Source organism: Plectropomus leopardus, chromosome 1, assembly GCF_026936395.1.
Source record: "Plectropomus leopardus strain MGB_pleo_1.0 chromosome 1, ASM2693639v1, whole genome shotgun sequence".
NCBI lineage: Eukaryota > Metazoa > Chordata > Actinopteri > Perciformes > Serranidae > Plectropomus > Plectropomus leopardus.
The window spans coordinates 5,305,167-5,324,429 of NC_142176.1; the positions used below are offsets into that span (position 1 = coordinate 5,305,167).

At 38.3% G+C, this 19,263-nt stretch overlaps 1 protein-coding gene across 2 annotated transcripts in view; it reads left to right on the forward strand.

Moving 5' to 3' along the window:
* LOC121943192 (cilia- and flagella-associated protein 70) overlaps positions 1-19,263 on the forward strand; it is a 22,100-nt gene continuing 2,837 nt past the window's right edge. Inside the window, exons 1-24 of one of the 2 annotated variants that reach the window (XM_088087675.1) lie at positions 1-44; positions 86-575; positions 974-1,160; positions 2,931-3,026; positions 3,143-3,228; positions 4,309-4,389; positions 4,569-4,742; positions 5,913-6,095; positions 6,616-6,710; positions 7,210-7,300; positions 8,142-8,279; positions 9,787-9,936; positions 10,770-10,859; positions 11,175-11,266; positions 12,079-12,139; positions 12,251-12,433; positions 12,594-12,725; positions 13,447-13,578; positions 13,913-14,046; positions 14,521-14,636; positions 15,619-15,840; positions 16,858-17,006; positions 17,836-17,988; positions 18,937-19,098. In XM_088087675.1, the coding sequence (XP_087943801.1) occupies positions 501-575; positions 974-1,160; positions 2,931-3,026; positions 3,143-3,228; positions 4,309-4,389; positions 4,569-4,742; positions 5,913-6,095; positions 6,616-6,710; positions 7,210-7,300; positions 8,142-8,279; positions 9,787-9,936; positions 10,770-10,859; positions 11,175-11,266; positions 12,079-12,139; positions 12,251-12,433; positions 12,594-12,725; positions 13,447-13,578; positions 13,913-14,046; positions 14,521-14,636; positions 15,619-15,840; positions 16,858-17,006; positions 17,836-17,988; positions 18,937-19,098 (2,982 nt within the window). In that variant the 5' untranslated portion in view covers positions 1-44; positions 86-500. The other variant, XM_088087698.1, reaches the window with a different exon arrangement.

The following is a 19,263-nucleotide window of genomic DNA, read 5'->3' on the forward strand; positions in this document are numbered from 1 at the left end:
AGGTGCCAGTGCTTGTGCCACTGCTTGCCAGGAGGTGCCGCGAGGTGCCAGTGCGTGTGCCGCGGTTTGGCGGAGGTGCCGGGAGGTGCCAGTGCTTGTGCCGCAGTTTGGCGGTTTTTAATATCACACAATTAATATGAAGCATGCTGCCAGATCGTGTTTACCGTGTTCATGAGAAGTGGCTAAATGAGCACCCGCCTAATGTGGTATTCACGACTTTATAAGTAGACGTGAAGACCCGAGAGCCCCGACTTCACCACTTTGTGTACACGACTTCCAATTCTGTTGACACGAGTTCACGAGTTTCATTTAAACGCGGCATTGAAATTGTCGCTCCTCTATCAGTTGAATGTTCAGTATTTCGAATTCTACCTGAACGCACCACCGTGTGTGTAGAGCCGTTGTCATGGAAACGAGACCCAGTTCGTATCCCTTGGATAAATAAAGCGACCGAGACTCAAAACGGCTGATTAACGTCAACGTTAGTCCGTCGTGACACAATGGGAACACCTGAAAACGCCGCAGAAACCGACTACAAAACTATAAAAGCAACTGTCATCCGTGGGAATAACCTGGTGAGCTTCTTTCATGTTACTTATAGTGTAAAAAAGTGACAAACTTCAAACACGCTAACTAGCTAGCTAACTTAAATGACGTAGTTAGCTAACCAACGGCTAAAGCAGCGTGTATTTTTACATTTTAGTTTAGCTAAATACAACAAAAAGTTAAAGCAAACAAAGACTGACTAAACTACTTTTTGAAGCACCAGTCTGTGGAAGGCACGTAAAGACTGCATTTATTACTTAAATTGTTGGTTAGTCAACATTAACCAACATATACGCAGTTATCTTTTATCGTGGTTTAGTTTTTAGCATCTTCGGATATCAGATATCTGATCAGGATAAAACAATGTCGGAGGACTAGCTGAGTGTTGCTGACCTGTTGTTACATATTCTGCTTCTTCCTTTTTCAGCAAGGAAAAAAAGCAGACGGTTTCCAGAGTTTCGTGCAAGTTGATTTCGATGGAAATGTGCTGGGAGAGTCAGACAAGACGCCCGTCCACCCTGTGGAGCAGTGTGTCCACTACGACTTCACCTGCAGCTTCCACTGCCCCAATGACACTCAGGCTCTCAGTGACATCGCCCATAAACCTGTCATAGGTAAGCAGAGTTTGAAATTGTTGTTCTGTCACTTGATATCTGACATAAGCTGTCTTACACTAAAATTTCTAAATCAGAGTTTTGGTCTGTCTCTACTTTGAACTCTTGTTGCTGCTGTGACTCTCTGCATATTATCCACCAGTGTCTCTTTGATAGCCTCACTTGACTGGTTATGTCTACATGATACAACATGATAATTCATTCATTCAATTCAACATTTTTTCTCACTAAAGTCATACGGTCTTCTTTAGTCAGGTACTTTCACACAGTTATTTTATTCTTTTAGTTATAAAAAATAAACAGAACATGGTGTTTTTCACTTGAGATATTTGAATAAAACTTCCATCACACTTAAATAAAATTGTCGTCCCAAATATTGCATTTACATGCAAACCAAATTCATCCCATAAACTAGTGCTTACATGGAGTGTAAATACTTATAATAATCTTTACACCATGAGTAGATGTAACACCAGCTACAATAGAATCCCAGTATGTGGCCTTATTGTAAGTCAGTGTTGGATTGTTGTTGTTAGGTTTCAAAAGGACTTTAAAAAGTTTCAATAGAATTAGCTTAATTGTGAAAAACTGCCTTCAGCCTTTAAAATTACATCATTATTTTTTATTTTTTTTAATGCGCTAAACACCGGCGATCCCAGACAACATTCCTGTCTTTAAGTGGCTGTACTGGGCTGAGTTTTAAAGCTAGAGTGATGATACTGGTATCACATTAAATTAGAAAACCTAAGGAATCCAGTGGCACCAACTGTGTCAGGCCTGCATGGCCATTTTACAGGTATCCCTTGACCTCTCACCCTAAGATATCAATTAAAATGTTACGCTAGTCCCATACAGTTTAGCAGTTGCCGCAGTGGCAGTGTGTTCAACTCCAGCTCATGGCCCTTTGCTGCATGTCCACCCCTCTCTCCCCCTCTCACGCTGTCACTCTGTCCTATCCAATAAAGGCAAAAATGGCAAATTAATCTTTCATAAAAAAAACAAAACAAAACAAAAAACATTGTGGAAGACTACGGTCAAAGTGACGTTCTCAGGTTGGCACATTGTGATCAGTCATATGTTGCCTGTAGCGGGGAAGGATCTGCATGAATCAAAGAAAGCGACTTACTGGCATCATTTTAGATTATGTTATCATGATACTGAAGATTTGTCATCTAGGTTTTAGTATAGTTCTTATGATAATTACTAATTTTAATATTTCATGGAACATTATTTATTCTAATATTGCTCTTAGTGTAATTGCAATGCATTTAAACACACTTTCGTAATGTACTTCATACTGTGCACTTTATATTGTATCCACAACAGTATTGTATTGTTTGGGACATCATTGTGCTGGCCAAAGGGGAAAGATTTTTGCTCTTTTTGTATTTTTGTATGATAAGATGCAACAATAAAGTGATCTGAATCTGAACTAAACTGGAACTCCTGAAAATAGCAAAAGTTGTCTGTTTCCCAATCAGTACAATCTGATAAGAATTGCTTTGTCAATGTGGATGTCAAAACTGTTTTAAAATGCAAAACAATGAAATTTTAAACATGCATTAAAAAAATGCAATTAATTACCAAGACTATTGAAATTCGGAAATCATTATGAATCAAAAAAATGAATCGTTTGACAGCCCTACTAATTTGTAACAACACTGGTGCTAATTTTCTTACCACTGAGCGAATACAAAGGAAGGCCTGGAGTTTTCATGCCTGTCTGCACAGCCCTCAGTTTTAACTGTTTAATGGTTTTGTTGTTGTCAGTGACGCTGAGAGAGTTCCTGCCTGAAGAGAAGAAAGTTGAGGCGAGGACACCAGTGCTTGGCCAAGCTGTGGTCGACCTGCTGCCGCTGCTACAAGGTACAGCTGAATCTGTCAGAAATGATGGGTCTCAACGTGGAAGGTTAAAAAAATTGTAAGCCCTGTTTACATGGCATGACTTTCACTGCAGGACTGATCATCTCTTCTGTCTTCAGGTCAGTGCAGCTTCTCGTCCACATACCCTCTGAATCCAGTAACCAGCTCCTCAACCAAAGAGTCCCCCCAGGACGCCAGCAACAAGGTCGGTTAGTTCATGACTCTAAATGATAATATCGCTCAGTTACTATAAGGGGTAGGATCTCTTGATGCTCTGTATTTTTGCTATTATTATTATTATTATTATACAAGTGTTTAATTTTACAGTTTATAGGAAAAAGAAACACAAGACATGACACTTACATCTGTGTGTTGACTAAAAACATATGACATGCGTTTGAATTTCTACTGAGGAAATGAGATGGCAATAGATTTTTGTCGTTTTTCATACAGCCCTTTCTCAGAAGGTAAAACTGATACCTCTTGTCAAATATATTTTATTCATGTGTTCCGAGTTTTTATATATTAAATGTTGTTTTGCTAGTTTTTAGTGGATTAGCTATAAACATACATTCACATGTGGTTATTTATCATTAATAAATTATTTCTCTGTTAAGTTTCAAGGACATTTACCATTTAACAACGTGTTTTTGTACTCAAAACAAATACATTGACAGTGATATAAGATATTACCCATACTGCCCATTCCTGGTATAGATGCAGTTAAGATCAGGACAGCACTCCAATTATAACTTTTTTTTAATTGCCACATGGATGTTTTCTGGCCAGACACCCCCCTTCAGTGTGTTAATTAAGTCAACACATGAACATATACAGTGTATCCTAGCAGAGGGAGCCAACATTTTTAAAATTCAGAATCACAGTAATTGTTCAATTCATATGTATTTAAATCACAAAGAAATAAACATAAAAATAAAATCAACAAGTTAGTAAATGAAATAATAATAATAATAATAATAATAATGATAATAAATAAAATAAGTAACAATGTAAAAACAGGTTCTAAAAATGTTCGCTATGTTTTCATGTGTTGACTTAAAGTAACCCCACTTGTGGGCTTTTTTTGTAATATTGCTGAATCCTCACGCTGAAGTAGGGCGTCTGACCCAAAACATCTGTGTGGATAATTTAAAAAAAAAGTTATAATGGGAGTGCTGTCCTGATCCTGACTGCACTGATATCCATTTTCAGGATTTGCACTAGTCTCAAAAAGTTTAATTGCCAGTGAGCGCGTTGTGTCTTATTTTTACCATCCCTGGTATAGTTCATCCAGAATGCGAAGGCAGCAGTTAGGGCCAGAGAGAAGCAGTTGGCCGCCGCAGTCATTTTAAAGTGGAGGAAGAAGGTAATCCCATGGCCAGTTTTTAGGCCACATAAATAGCATTTTCCAACCAGTGTTTGGAAACACTTTGAACCTCAGGTAGGAAAACTCTGGGACATTTCACAGCCATTGACTTAATAATGATACGATTTAACAGTCTGTAAATAACACGTGAATACGCCTCATAATTTGCCCCCCTGCAGGAGCCGACCCTGGAAGTGTGTGTCAGTGTGTCGGATCCACTGCTCTCTGAGGCTGAACTCTCGGCCTCCAGCCTGCTGAAGGTAACAGTGGAGACAGCGTACTCCGTCCCTGAGTCATGGCTGCAGACGTCCTGCTCATACACTGCTGCCCTGGAGCTCCCGCTTACTGCAGAGGTGAGTGTTAGACCCATCTGCTGTTACGTAACTTATTCAAGCTGTTTTATTAACCCTTAAATGGGCAGGAACATATTCAGTATAAAATTTCTCATGTATCTGGGCTAAAATTGTTCAAAATGTGACCTTTAGTTTCCAAATTACAAATTGTATCTTCCAAGATACATTGTATATTTAGGGTATAAATACAACACTTTCCTCTTTATTCAATAATTCCTATGCCAACTTCTAAAAAAAATTGTTTTGTTCAATTGTTAAAACCTGAAAATTGTTATTTATATACAGTATGGTTTGAACACTTGACACAAATCTCTGTGAAGACTTTGAATATACAACAACCTCTTCAAATTTATAAACAAAACATTTAATTCCTATTTTCATACTGTCATCTTCTGTGTGGTGACACTACACCATCAATATCCCACCATGGACAGTTTTGGTTAGTAGAGTGAAGAATTTGTCTGGCGCAGTGAAACAAATTGTTATAGCAGCCTTTAAATCTGATGAGCCATCAGGTAGCAAAACAATAAAAATAAAAACTAAATAGCAATCAATGTCTCACACCTTTATATAATTGATAGTGTTTAGAAAAAAGGCCTAAAACACAAGTATATCTGTGAGTGATTATTGCTGATTTTATACCCTTTTCTGGGTAATGTGTCCTCCAGGATACAGACAGTGAATGCCTAAAATCAAAGTTGTGATAATGCAAATCATTATTTTTCAACAAGAACATATAACGTCATCCCGAAACAAAATTCTCCCAAATTTTAATAAACATGATTGTTTTAGACTTTGATGCCTATTGTGAGAATATATGAATGTTGGCATGAAGTCACATGATCTGATTAGTTGACCCGTCTCCCCCTTCAGTGTTTCATATTATTAGGTTCACTCACTTAATGGCCCTCCGTCCACAGCCTGTCAAATGACTGTATTCCCCAGGATACAGAAACCATTTAAGGGTTGTAAACAGAACCACTGGCAGTCATATTACATTTCTTTTTTTTTTTTACCATTTTAGGCGAGTGAGCTAAGATTATCATGCTGCACAGTGTTACTCACTGTGTTGAATCAAAATGAAACACAAGCTGCCCCGTTCCAACTAACTTCAAATCTGCATTTTTCCAGGGTGAAGGATTTTAACAGTGTGGCTCTTCTCACTCCCAGAAAGATCAGGTGCTGGTGTTCAGTGACGGGCAGCTGAAGGCCGGAGGACAGAGAGAGAAAAAGGGCCGACAGAAGAAGAGGCCCCATCACGCCCTGCTGGTCCCAGCAAACCGGTTCCTTCCGGATGCCTTTTGCCAGGCAGAGCCCATTGAACAGGAGGACGGCGAGCTGACTGGCTTAGAGGTAGCTGCAAATGTGGCCTGGACCTGCTGCAAACAGCTTTTTGATAGCAAAACTGATCGATTTTGCAGTTGGGGAACTGTCCATATACAGAATGAAACTGTGAAATCGAGGATGTCATGTGAATGCCTTTCATTTGATCACATGAGCAGACTTAAAGCTCCAGTGTGTAGACTTCAGGGAAATATTTTGGCAGAAATGCAATAAATTAAAATATTTCTTTTCTTTAGTCTATAATCACCTGGAAACAAGAATTGTTGTGCTTTCATTACCTTTATAGTTACATAGGGAGCAAATCGTTGTCCTCAGAGTCCACCATGAAGCACCAATATGGCAGCTTAACAACTGCTCTAGATAAGGCCATTTGCATTTTCACGAAAGCAACTGTAGCAAAGAATGTTTGTTTTTTTATGTGAAACTAGTATATCTGATACTAAGTTTGGAACATATCAAAAATGAACTCAGCATGGAGGCAGGCTCAGTTACACCGTCAGTTACACAGTTGAAGGTCTAAATGTTGCAGGACCAGGAGTTTCGCAGCGAGGCAGAGATCTTGAAGACCAGGGTGAGCTGGGACACAGAGATGTGCTGCTTCCTGGATGCAGGAGGAACAACCAGGTCAGCTACACACACAAGTCACTCTTCCTCCTGTCCGACCACCATGCTGCCTGATGGCTATGACTTTAACAGAATTTTGTAGAAAAGGACAGGCATCAGTTTCTTCTTTGCACTACAGTATGTCTGTAACTTATAGGATTTAAAAACTTTTTTTTATACAAAATTATCAATTTTCCGGTGTGTCTTTGAAAACTTGATCAGTGCATTTCAGGCCAATTCAGGAAATCAGAAAGTCATAAGAAATGTCTTCAGGGCCATAACAGGGTTAATGCTATGATGAAATGCCAAATCCCTATAAAGTACTCAAACAAATGACTGCTGGGAAAAAAATCATCGCGAAATAAAATAAAATTATAACCACCATAACCAAGCATCAGAATGCAAGTGAAGTGAACTGAGGCTTTGGACGTGTAAAAACACATAAAAAATACAGAAAGAGAGATACAGATAGAGAAAAAGATATGAAAAATATGTGTTTCAGTGTTTATTTTCATTTCAGGCTGCGGCAGAAGATCACTGAGAGCAGACTGTGGCCGGTGGAGATAATGAGATCGTCGGCTCCGCTGTCAAAGGCCACAGAAATGAAGACGGTGAGACGACTTTGTTATCAGCCGATAGGTTTATAATGTTTTAAAATCTCCTTTCTGTGCCTTATTGACCCTGCAACATTAGCTCTGTAGCCAGAACCAAATGTGAGAAATGGGGGAAACATCCACGGTTGTTTCATCAGGAAAAAAAACATTTAACTTTTTACTTCTCTTGTTCTGTTTTCAGATGTCTTTCACAAGTATTTAAACCTTTGAACCCACAGCAAATTGGTGTGATTTTGTTAAAAAAATTGGAGAAAAGTAATGAGCAACTTGGTTACAAATGTTTCACATAGACTTAGTAAATTATTTTAAAAAGTAAGTGAAAAAAAAGGAAAAAGAAAAAAGCTGGGGAAAAACAATATTTATAATCACAATTGCATATTGTCATTGTCTGGCATAAACCTTTTGTCTCCATATTGCACTATTATCATTTTTTGTTCTTAAAAAAACACGTCTATTGGTCCCCCTCTACGTCTGTCAGTGGGTTTTACCATTTCTCAACCAATAAAACATATTTTAAAAAGCTTGTGACTAAACCTCCTATCTCAATTGGATCCTTTTAAAAACAATATTTCTCTAATTCCTGAAAAATAGCAGTTTTGGAGATTGGAGATAGTTTATGTAGATCTTTTTCCAGGTTTCCTTGTTATTTTTTGTTTGTTTGTTTGTTTGTTTGTGGGGTTTTTCATCAGATAATTTCATGCTAATTTTTTGGGTCATTTCATTAGTACGAGATCAGTATTAGCATGTCACGTGTGTGTGTGTGTGTGTGTGTGTGTGTGTGTGTGTGTGTGTGTGTGTGTGTGTGTGTGTGTGTGTGTGTGTGTGTGTGTGTGTGTAGCTCTCTGAGGAGAACCCAGAGATCCCCTTCCATGGCGTGGCGTTTGTGGACTTGGGTCTGCTGCTGTATCCTGGAGTGAGCCGCATCCGAGGAGCTTACAGTATTCAGCCCTTCTCCGAGGCAGAGTTGCTGAACAAGGTCACACAAATACACAAATGTAATTCATTTCCGTTTCAGTTTTCGTTTCAGTTTTTGTTCATGTATTTACATATTTCGTTTGTTTGTTTGTTTGTGTTAAGTATTTTATACTTGATCTGAGTCTGTGTTTCCTGGATCAAGCATCACATAATGTCTACCTGACCTATATGAAGGAAATAATGTCTGCTTTTTAAAGGAATATTTCACCCGCATAATTATCATTTATATATTAATTACTCATGCTGTGTTAGTCGGAATTTGTGAAGGAAAGTTTGGGCTGTTTTCTTTCATGGCGTGGGTGAATGAAGCAGTGATGGCACTTGCCATAGGCAATATAAGCAGCCGCCTGGGGCGCCAACCAGAGAGGGGCACTTAAATAACATCCAGAAAAAAACAGTTCAAGTGAGTCATCTGAATAAAGCGTGACGCAATCTTTGATGAGTAACATCAAAGTTATCGTGGAGTCAAGTCGACATCAGAAGAGAGTGGAGAGATAAAAAATGGGGGGAAAAATACAAATCCATGTTGAAATTGGCAGGAGGAGAGCTAATAAACATTAGCTTTTAAACAGTTGGCCACGCATGGAGGTTTCATTGAGTGACGCAAAGAGTAAAGTATTTAGTATTTATTTGTTTGCACAGTAAAAACAAAACAGCAAAACTTCAGTGAAATAGAAGCAGATTGTGCAGGTTAGATACAGAAAACCGCTATAGGTTTATGATAGAATCTCACCTCAAAATAAATTACAAAAGCAAATGTAGATCATACAATTTTAAGAAATAAGATCAAATAAGCATAGGATCAATGAAGTACAATAAGAATATCTATTCTAATGAGCTCTATTCAGTAAAAATGAGTACTAGGCAAAGGTAAATTATAACGTCATGACATTTTCTGTGTAATCTTGTAAAATGTAGTTTCTGGTGAGAAACTTGAATAACTACAGCTGTTTGAAGGAGATTTTTTTTGTTTTCACAGCAATGTGAAAAAGATATTAGAGAGGGAATTATGATATATCTAGGGCATCAAATATGCTACTACCACTGGAATAAAGAAAACAGCTAACAATGTTAATTAATTAAAGTAATTAGGGACCAGGTTTTACCATAGCAAAACTATCAAAACATCCTTTTCCAAATACTCAGAACTCGTGTAGAATAATCCAATTTTTGTGTATCCAGTCGCATCTTCTTTGCTTTCAAAGCACATTGCCTTGCCTTCAGCCCTTTCTGACTGCGACTGAAAGTGAAACTTATTAAACAATGAATTCAAGGTAATACGACATTTTGTATTGCTTTAACTGGAGTCTGATGAAATCATCAGTATCAGTTTCATCTTTGTGAATGCATTACAGAGATGAGCCTACGGGCTGTACACCGCACATCCCTACTGTGTCGTGTGAACCATGCAGTGAATAAAGTAGTCCGCCAAATAACCCTGACACCGGTCCTATGGGCTGTGGACTTTTCAGCCTTTAAATAAAGTGAGTTTTATTTTGTGCTTAAAGGCCAAGCGGAGTGTCAGTGTGTTAAAGGAGCAAGCCAAGGCTGCAGCCCAACAGGCCAAAGCTCGTGCTGGCTCGGCCACAGGCTCCCACAAGGGGAAGGCCGGGAAGAATGGAAAGGGAGTGAAGGAATCCAAGGAGCCTGCCAAAAAGGTCAGCGGGGTTATGATGATCAGAAGGGATTCATTTTTACATCAAAGTTTAATTAAAACCATTTCCAGGGCTTGGAAAATTGTATTAGACATGAACTGTAAAACAAGTCCCTAACCCTTTAAAACCTGGAGAAACATCACTTTTCTTGTGCTGCTTTCAGATGCCTTTGACAAGTAATTAAACCTTTGAACCCAGAGCAAATTGGTGCAACTTATTTCAAAAATATGGGAAAAAAAGGATAATGATCAACTCTATATGAAATGATCCACAAATTGCTAGAAATTAGTAGAATTAGAAAATTATTTTTAAAAAGCTAGGAAAATACATCCCAGGAAAAGAAAAAAAGCTAATGAAAAGCTATATTTCTAGTGATCATATTTATTTTTATTTTCCCATTTTTTTATATATATATTTTAAAATTAAGTTACAGAATTCTTATAATGTCAAGCGCTTTGTTATTTACATGTGTGTTTTACTTTTTTTCAGGTAATTTTCTTGTACCTTTTGCTAATTTCTTGCTAATTTTGGGGTCATATCTTCTTTTGCTGCTCATTGCCCTCATATTTTTGACAAAAATCAACCCATATTGCTCAGATTTCAAAGACTCCTCAAAACCTAGTCTTTGAAACTTTCTAAGAAGTCAAACCAACAGTTGATTTTGTACCTCTAAGACTACTGATTTCACCAGATTTCCAGCAGTGAAAACACAACAGATTGTGATTTTTAGTTTCACAAAACTATAGCCTTAAAAGTTTAAAATTGTATATCCATGTTTTGTTTGTGAAGCTTTTGTGAAGTTTGGAGCCTAACATAACCTGTATTCATTATGGCAGCAACCTGTCAATCAGAGCAGGATGTCTGCAGCCGACAGTGTGGTTGACCCCCTGGTTGAAACTGAGCCGCACGTCCGTACGGAGGGAAATGTAAGATATGACATTGAGGTTTAATCTTACACTAGTATACTTGTCTAAAGTAAGAAAACACTCAAAAATTGTCAAAACACAATTTAGTCGTGGTCAAACGTTGTCTATAAATGTGCTGCTTAAATCAGTGGCACTTTGTAGTTTATGCTATGACTATTGTTAACTCACTAAATAAAAGCTAACAAATAATATTCATTTACTGTGTGTTTTAATTTAATGTCCTACTGTAAACTACGACTAAAGTGATATCCAGTCTACATGCTTATTGTCTGTAAAGCCCTCAGCTTATTAATTCCTCGTTCTTGTTAATGGCAGATGTATCTGGAGGCCAGGACTTATATCATCATTGAGATATCCGTGGAGAAACCGCTGGTGCCCAAAACATCTCCGGAGGAGCTGGCCAGAAGGTAACATGCAGTATTTGATTTAAACAGTTTTCAGCAGTGATCCAGAATGAATATCAGCTGAATTTAACCAAATGTTTTTTGCTTGTATTGTGATAGACAATATTCCTTTTAAGAAAACTTTTTTTTTTTTAATATGCGGACAATTTGTGGAAGAGATTTTTTTTCAAAATTATTGATTTATCAATACACATCGGTTAATTTTATGCTGCACACAAGTACCAGCTGCTCGTCCTTACACTCTCTTAATGTAATATTTGCAACAGTCATTCTGCTGTTCTCTGCTACTAACCGAGAAAAGAAAAGTTGTCATTTTGTAGTTGTGTTATATTTATCTTTGAATAAAAATGTAAAATTTGGGGCGCCCAGTAGTTCAGTGGATAGAGTGGGCGCCCCACGTCCTCGCTGCAATGGCTGCGGGCTCGATTCCGACCTTGGCCCTTTCCTGCATGTCACCCCCTTTCTCCTTCCCCTTTCACACTAAAGCTGTCCAATCAAATAAAGGCAAAAAGCCCAAAAATAATCTAAAAAAAAGTGTATTCCCTCATTGTCAAATTTTCCCTGTGGCATCAAAAATTGTATCTAAAATTGATTAAAGTCCTCACACTGTATATAGGCAACACTACTGTGGGCGCTGAGTCTGAGTGGGCCTGTAATGTGGTACATAAATCCTGTAAGAGTCTGTGTCCACAAAGCTGGACCTGGTTGTATTGATTTCACTGTCTCGATAAATTGGGGTCGCCCCTTGGTTTTCTGACTAACTGTGGGACACAAATAAGTGATAATGTGCTGAGATTTGTCTGTATTTCCTGCAGGGTGAGAGCGTTGATCCCTCCCAGACCTCCACTGCCAGCAGGTCCCAGCAGAGCAGAAAGAGTAATACACACACACAGTCATATTAATACACAGACACATACAAAATAAACCACACACTGGTGGATTGTTGCCTCCTTGCTGATTTTTCTCCACGGGTTTGTCTTCCTGCAGGCGGTGCTGGACTTCCATAGGCAGGTAGGAAACGTGGTGGCTCATGTTTCAGACCAGTATGAGGAATTGTTCGGAGCAAACTGCAAGCCATCAGAAGACTGCAGCCGGGAGCAGATGAAGCATCAGCTGATGGGAGCGCTTAATGTCTCTGCGAGATACTTCACTTTCAAGGAACAGATGAAGGTCAGATCAACTGCACACATCCCTGATAGACAGATAAAACTCACAGGAACCCTGAAAATGTTTTCTAGAGTGGATCCGTTGCCGATTATGTTTGATTTTTTACTGGTGGTGGCTCTTCTGTTGCTATTTGACCACATTAATGTGTGTTTCTGATGTGCAGCACTCAGTGGTGAGGATTGTACGAGACAAGATGCAGCGGACAGAGCCGTTCACTGACCCTCAGGAGCTAAAGGCTTTTGTCAGCAAGCTCTATGTGTACTTGGTGGATGAGATGCACATAGCTCTCAACAAGGTAACACACACACACCCCCACACACAACTATTTCTATTGTTGTGTGTTGTGTTATTGTTTCTATTATTGTTGCTGTGCATCTCTCTCCCTCTCTCTTCCTCCCTCTCTTTCTCTTTCTCTTTTTCTCTTCACAGGTCCTTCCAGAGACATATAATTTTATAATTCATCTTAAACTGTATTAACATTAATTAACAAAAGACACACAAACCATTATTTAATTAAACTCAAATGTTAATAATGAAATTTAAGGTGTGACTGATACTTATGGCAGCTATGCACATATGTATAATAGAATAGAATTGAATAGAATAGAAATACATTATTAATCCCATGAGGGAAATTGTTTTGTTATAGCAGCAAATAACAGAACAGCAACTAAATGAAATATCTGTTAAAAAGACAAAATTATGCATATATATATATATATATATATATATATATATATATATGCATATATATATATGCATATATATATATATATATATATATATATATATATAAGAAGGCACTTAACATAGACTAATTTAGAACAGAATAAAAAAAACCCAATAATAATAATAAATATATGTACAGTATGTACAGAGAACAAACTAACAAACAAATAAGCCAAAAAGATTAAAAAGAGCAACAAAAAAGAGAAAATGTGCAAATAAATGTGCAAAAAGTGAAGATGGATTTAGTATGTTTATATACTGTGTATGTATGTTAATTTTCATTTCAGGAGATTTATTCAGAGGATGTCGATGATGTCTCCGTGGACGAGATCCAGTTGAGTTCTTCCCAGCTCAGACATTTTGCCAGAGAGGCTCAGCTCACTGGGGATTTTCAGCAGGCCGTTCAGTACTACCAGGAGGTGTGTTTACACGCTTCTGCTCCTCACTCAAAATAAATGAGGAAAAAAAACACCTCTGTTGATCCACTCTTTTCAGACCTTTAAATCAAAACGCATGCCTGTGACTGATTTACGCATAATTTATTGACTTGTCATCACAAAAACACCTGAATTTTCTTCTTCTATGCTTATCTCTGTCTATTTACTTTGGAGCATATCAGTGTCTTGTGTTTTGTTTTGGGGTTTTTTTGCATCAGGTGACCACAGGTCATGTTGCAGCAGTGATTAGTGAGCAAACAAATGACACTGGCTGGTAAAAACTTTGATTGTGAGTTTTGTATGTGTTTCCGTGCAGCTGGTGGTGAGACATCCCAGTGAGCCCTCACACAAGTTTGAGTGGGGAACCCTCTACATGCTCACTGGAGACTACATGAAGGCCAAAGAGTGTTTCCATGGTGCTGTTTCCATCCAGCAGTTACACCAACCCAGGTCAGAAAATACTCAATAAGAAAGTATAAGTATAGTCTTATTTATATAAATAAGAAAGTGCTGCCATTCTCAGTTACAATACTTCCAAGGCTGCGATGATGGTGCAGAGATGCTGAGATATGGAAGACATGTCAATGACCAATGACCAATCAAGTGCAAAATAAGCTTTTTTTTTTTTATCAGGCTGGGGGGCTTAAAGAGACAGGTGCTTAAACCTTATCACTTACTGTCTGTAACTAGAGATGTCAATCATGTATAATTTTAGATTTGAACTGTGTGACCCTATGCATCACAACCAATGGGAAATGAAAGGTAGGATCAGAGGCAGCCCAACTCAACTTTTCACTGCAAGGAGATTGAAAGTAATGTTCAAAGAAGCAGCCAAATGATCAGATTTATGCAAAAAAAATAAAAAAATAAAAAAAGTGAACTGGGAAGTTAAACCTGTGTGTCTGTGTCCGCCTGTTTCTCCAGCCTGATGATGTGTGGGGTCTTGGCGACAATGTTTGAACATTACGAGGACGCCCGAACCTTCCTGGAGCGAGCCACCAGCATAGACCCGCCCAGTGTGGTGGCCTGGACGCTGCTAGGTGAGATGAAAGTCTGTTTTTCTGCCCAAAACACATACAGACTGTTAATAATGACACTCTTTTGTCAAATATTAGCTACTCTGGGAATGGTTGCAGCTCCTGTGAGGCTACTGCACAAGACAGTTTGAATGATATTGTCTGTGGGTATTTTTCAATAGTTGAATAGTTTGATGCATTTTTCTCTTTTTTTCAATGTGAAGAAATGACTGAATACCAGATATTCACTTCCTATTAGGTACTTGGGTAAATATTCCTTTACAACCCAATCACCCAAAAAAATGTTGGAATTGTGTGTTTCTTCAAACTATGGATGTGTGTGTTTTTTTATGTTATTATGTAGTGGATATTTTGACACTTTATGTGTTTGTGTATGCACAAAAACACCTGGTTATGGTTAGTGAAGGACATGTTTTGGCTTAAAATATTCTCCAGGGGGCAAATTCTCATGGATGTAAGTTAGCAACCCATCACCGTTCTTCAACTTGTTTTGTTGTTTGTTGGTCTCGTACTGTTCTTTGGCAGGCATCTCATCTACGTGTCACGCTATCCACCCCACATATAATTCATCACTTTAAAAAACATATATATGATACATGTGAAACGTGCAAATATAATGTATTTGTGATTTGCAGAAACTTACAATACTAACATTTTCTTCTGGCAGTTACGCTGGCTTTTACAAGCTAATAACTTTAAATTGATCGGTCGGATTTTAGTACAGCATTTTAGTTTTTAAAATGCTATTTAGAGGCTTTTTGTGAAGATAAAAGATGAAAATCAAAAGCAAATACCTCTGAATGGAAATACACAAATATATTGAATATCAAAGAAATAAAGAAATCAGCTCCAATATCAACATTTAGCAACTTCTGCTGAATAACATATATATCATCTGACCCAAAATGACTCTCAGCAGTAAACAGAAGAGGTGCATGCTGGGAATGGTGTAGTCTCATTTCACGTCTCTGGGTCTGCTGTCCAGGTTTGCTCCATGAGAGCCGGAGCGAATCCATCCTGGCTGAGAGAGCGTTTCTGGAGGCCAGAAGGCAGCTGAGGGCAAAAGAAGCAGCCAAGCAAACACAGGGGGAGGAGGTGAAGATGGACAGGGAGAAACACAAGGAGGAGAAAAACGAGAAGCAGGAGGAACCACGAGAGGAGAAGGAGATGACCACACCTGCATGTCAGTCTCCCACTGCTAATCAAGGTGAGCTGCAGTGGGATTAAAACAGTCCACCGTGTTGTCGTCTGAAGTTAGTCCTGTGCTGCAGGTATAAACGCCTTGGAGAGGAAAGCAGAAACGCTGGAGGCGACTCTGGTGTTATATCTGTGCCAAGGTGACCTCGACAGGATCATGTAGGGTTTGGTTTGTACCTGAGGTTTTTCTCATTCCAGTTTTACTTTCCTCTAACAGATCTACTATATTTAAACTCTACTCTTGTCTTGGCATGACATGACATAGAGCAAACAATTAAATAAACTGAGATCTGTTAGAATTCACATCCGGGCTTTTTGTTTTTTTCTATTAAATCCCGAATAACTAATTAAACCAACTAATAAGGAAATTGTGCATTTTTAATTTTTAAATACATTTCAGATTTATTGTAGTTTTTGTTTCATTTCTGTTTCTATAAGAACAAAAACCTGAAATGTAGGTAAAAGATGTTTATATACAACAAAGTCTCACATACAGTCAGAAGGTAATAGCTTAGATGCACTGTACTTATTTAATTATTTATTTATTTATTAATAATTTTGATATAGGCTGATGGTTGTTGTGTTCTTTTTTTGTCTGAGTTGTTTACAGTTATTACACTTACTGTAATGTTGCATGTTGTCACATTAGAAGTATAGGGCGAGTTGCGAGAGATGAAATAGGTTTGTGAGGGGTGCATTTGTGAGGAGCTGGTTTTAATTTTGGTTTTGGTTTTGTTGGGGCGGGGGTTGGAAATAGCAGGACTCACTTATATGTTGATGAATTGCTAAAATTGTGCATTTTTGTTATTTTTCTTTTTGTATTTTGCGAGTCAGTGAAGAGAGAGAACAAAAAAGTTTAGATGCACTCCGTTGGCATCTGCTAAAAATAAGATTTGTCTCATGTCCTCTGCCTGTCATGCACTCACTGAGGCTCTCAGTGCATTTCAGCCTGAGGGCCCCTGGCTCTGATTATGGGCTCCTGGAGCAGCCGATACTACCTGACAGTGTTAACCTCATTCTCTCTCAGACCCAGAGTGTGGAGCCCAGGACCTGGAGACACAAGGGCAGCCTCCAGTACAGCGTGTCAGCTGCAGATCAGCTCCAGCAAAACCCTCCTCCATCACCACCGTTTTCACAGAGACGCTTCAGTTCCTGCTGCAGAACGCTGCCCTGCAGGTAAAAACACAAACAGTAGCTGGTGGTTTGTCAAACTGACCAGCCAGCTGGACTCACACTGGTCAAATATTAATGAAAACAACCTACAATGTGCAGAACTGCTGCAGTGTCATTTTGTGACCCTCAGTTTAGAGTGTTATGAGGCAAAAGTGATTTATGACAGTTGTTGATGCTCCAACATCTGGACAATGACAGGGAGCTGTGAAAAAAGTCTGTTTTTGCAAAGTCAACACACAATGTGAAAACAAAAATAATCTTATTTTGGTTTGCTGTTCAGTAGCCGTTTCTTAAATCTCCCATCAGAAGACTTTTGATTACAGCAACAAAAACATTTTTTTTATTATTGGAAATCTATATTTAAAAGCTAAAATTAAAAACAGCTCACTTGAACGTACAACCTGCACTGCTACCAGCAGACCACAAACACCAACTGGACTTAAACTAACACGCAATTTATCACAAAGTGCAATTATTTTCCATGTGCACTTGGTATATGTGTTTTGTTTTTTTTTTTACTTTTGAATTGTCAGTCTTGTTTTTTACTGTTTATACTGTTCTTTTTGCTTTAAATCTATTTATTTTTTTCCTCAATTCCTATTTTCTATTTCTAGTTTTGTGTCTTGTTTTTTTGAACTATTTATATTGTTCTTTTTCCCTCTTTATCTTGTACATGCCTTGCTTTGATATCCCTGTAACAACGCAAATTTCCTCGTTGAGGGACTAATAAAGGATTATCTTATCTCTGAAAATTTCAACAAAAATTAAACAACAAAATTTGGATGTTGTGGTTGCTCACAGTCATCAGCAGTCACCGTCTTCCTGTTGTCAGATGGCGGAGCGTGCTCTGTCTCTGGAGCTGCTGTGGTCAGACGGTGGACGCAGTGTCTCCTATCTTCAACATCTGGCCCAGTTGCAGCTGCTCAGAGGCGACTACTGCAGCGCCGCCACCAGCCTCAGGGAGGTGCTGTTTCACAGAGACCAGGTACTCACGCTCTGACTACAGGCTGCAACACTGAGTGAGGACGGGGTGGAAAATATTACAAGTACAGTGTGGTTCACTGTTTCTGCACTACTCTGATAAACTGAGCTGCCCAGTCTGTTATTTAGCACAAAATACAGGAAATATTCAAGTTTAGTTTTGGATTTCTCTCACTTCACGTCCTTAGTTGTGATGTAACTGACCTGATGGCATGACAGACATTGGCATTGGTATGTTAATGAACTATTTTTGAATCATTCTTTTCAGTGAATGCAGAGAATTTGTTTATTCCAATAAAAAATATATATTTTTTAATTTGGTTCAGTTTGTTAAAATTAGTGGGACTGAAATTAGCACCAGTAAGCAACTGATTAAGCCATCATTACTTCCTGAGAACTGTTGTCCATCAGATTTATTACACTGTTGTATTTTTCATTAGTTTTTATTTTTGTTATGTTTTTTTAGTTAGCTGTTAGTTTCCAGAGTGTTACCTTGTTTTAGTACAGTATAGTTTTAATTGTTTAAAAGTTTGTTTTTAGCAGTTTAGTTATTAGCTTTAGGGTTTTTTTTGTAATATGGGGGCTATTTGGGGGCTATTTATCAGCGCAGATTTAAGAAGTTCAGAGCAGGTGTTACCATAGACAGTTCACTCACAGTCATGAAGACATCCCAGTTTCATCTGCACCAACGCCTCCACATGCTTGTTGTGTTGACAAATTGCATTAAATTGTCAAAGAGTAAAACGTTAAAGTTATATCCTATGTATTTTTATTTTGTTTTAGTTACTTTTGTTATTAATTTCACTTTTTAGTTTTTTTAGATACTATTGTTAACCGCACAATATTGTTTATGTAAAAAAAAAAATTTTATTAATTTTTTTTTTCCCACCCAGTTTTAGTTCATTTTAGTTTCAGTTTATAATATTAACCTTGTTGTCCACCCTGTGAGCAGGATGCGGATTCGTGGGCTCTGAATGGTCACTGTCACTACCTGTGGGGGGCGCTCGATGATGCCCAGGAGAGCTACGAGCGGAGCCTGAACCTCCTGCAGCAGCCATCAGACTCCCACCTCGTCCTCCTCCGCCTGGGATCCATCTACCTCCAGCAGGGGAAGGTCAGACTCTGAGACAAGCATCACTACTGTCTGATCTGCCCCAGTATATTCATGTGTAATGTATCTGCTGATGCATTTACAGGAAAGCCTAGGAACTCTGAAATATTAAAATGAAGCATTCAACTCATATTTCAAGTTTTTCTAAGAATAGAAAGTTGGTCAGAA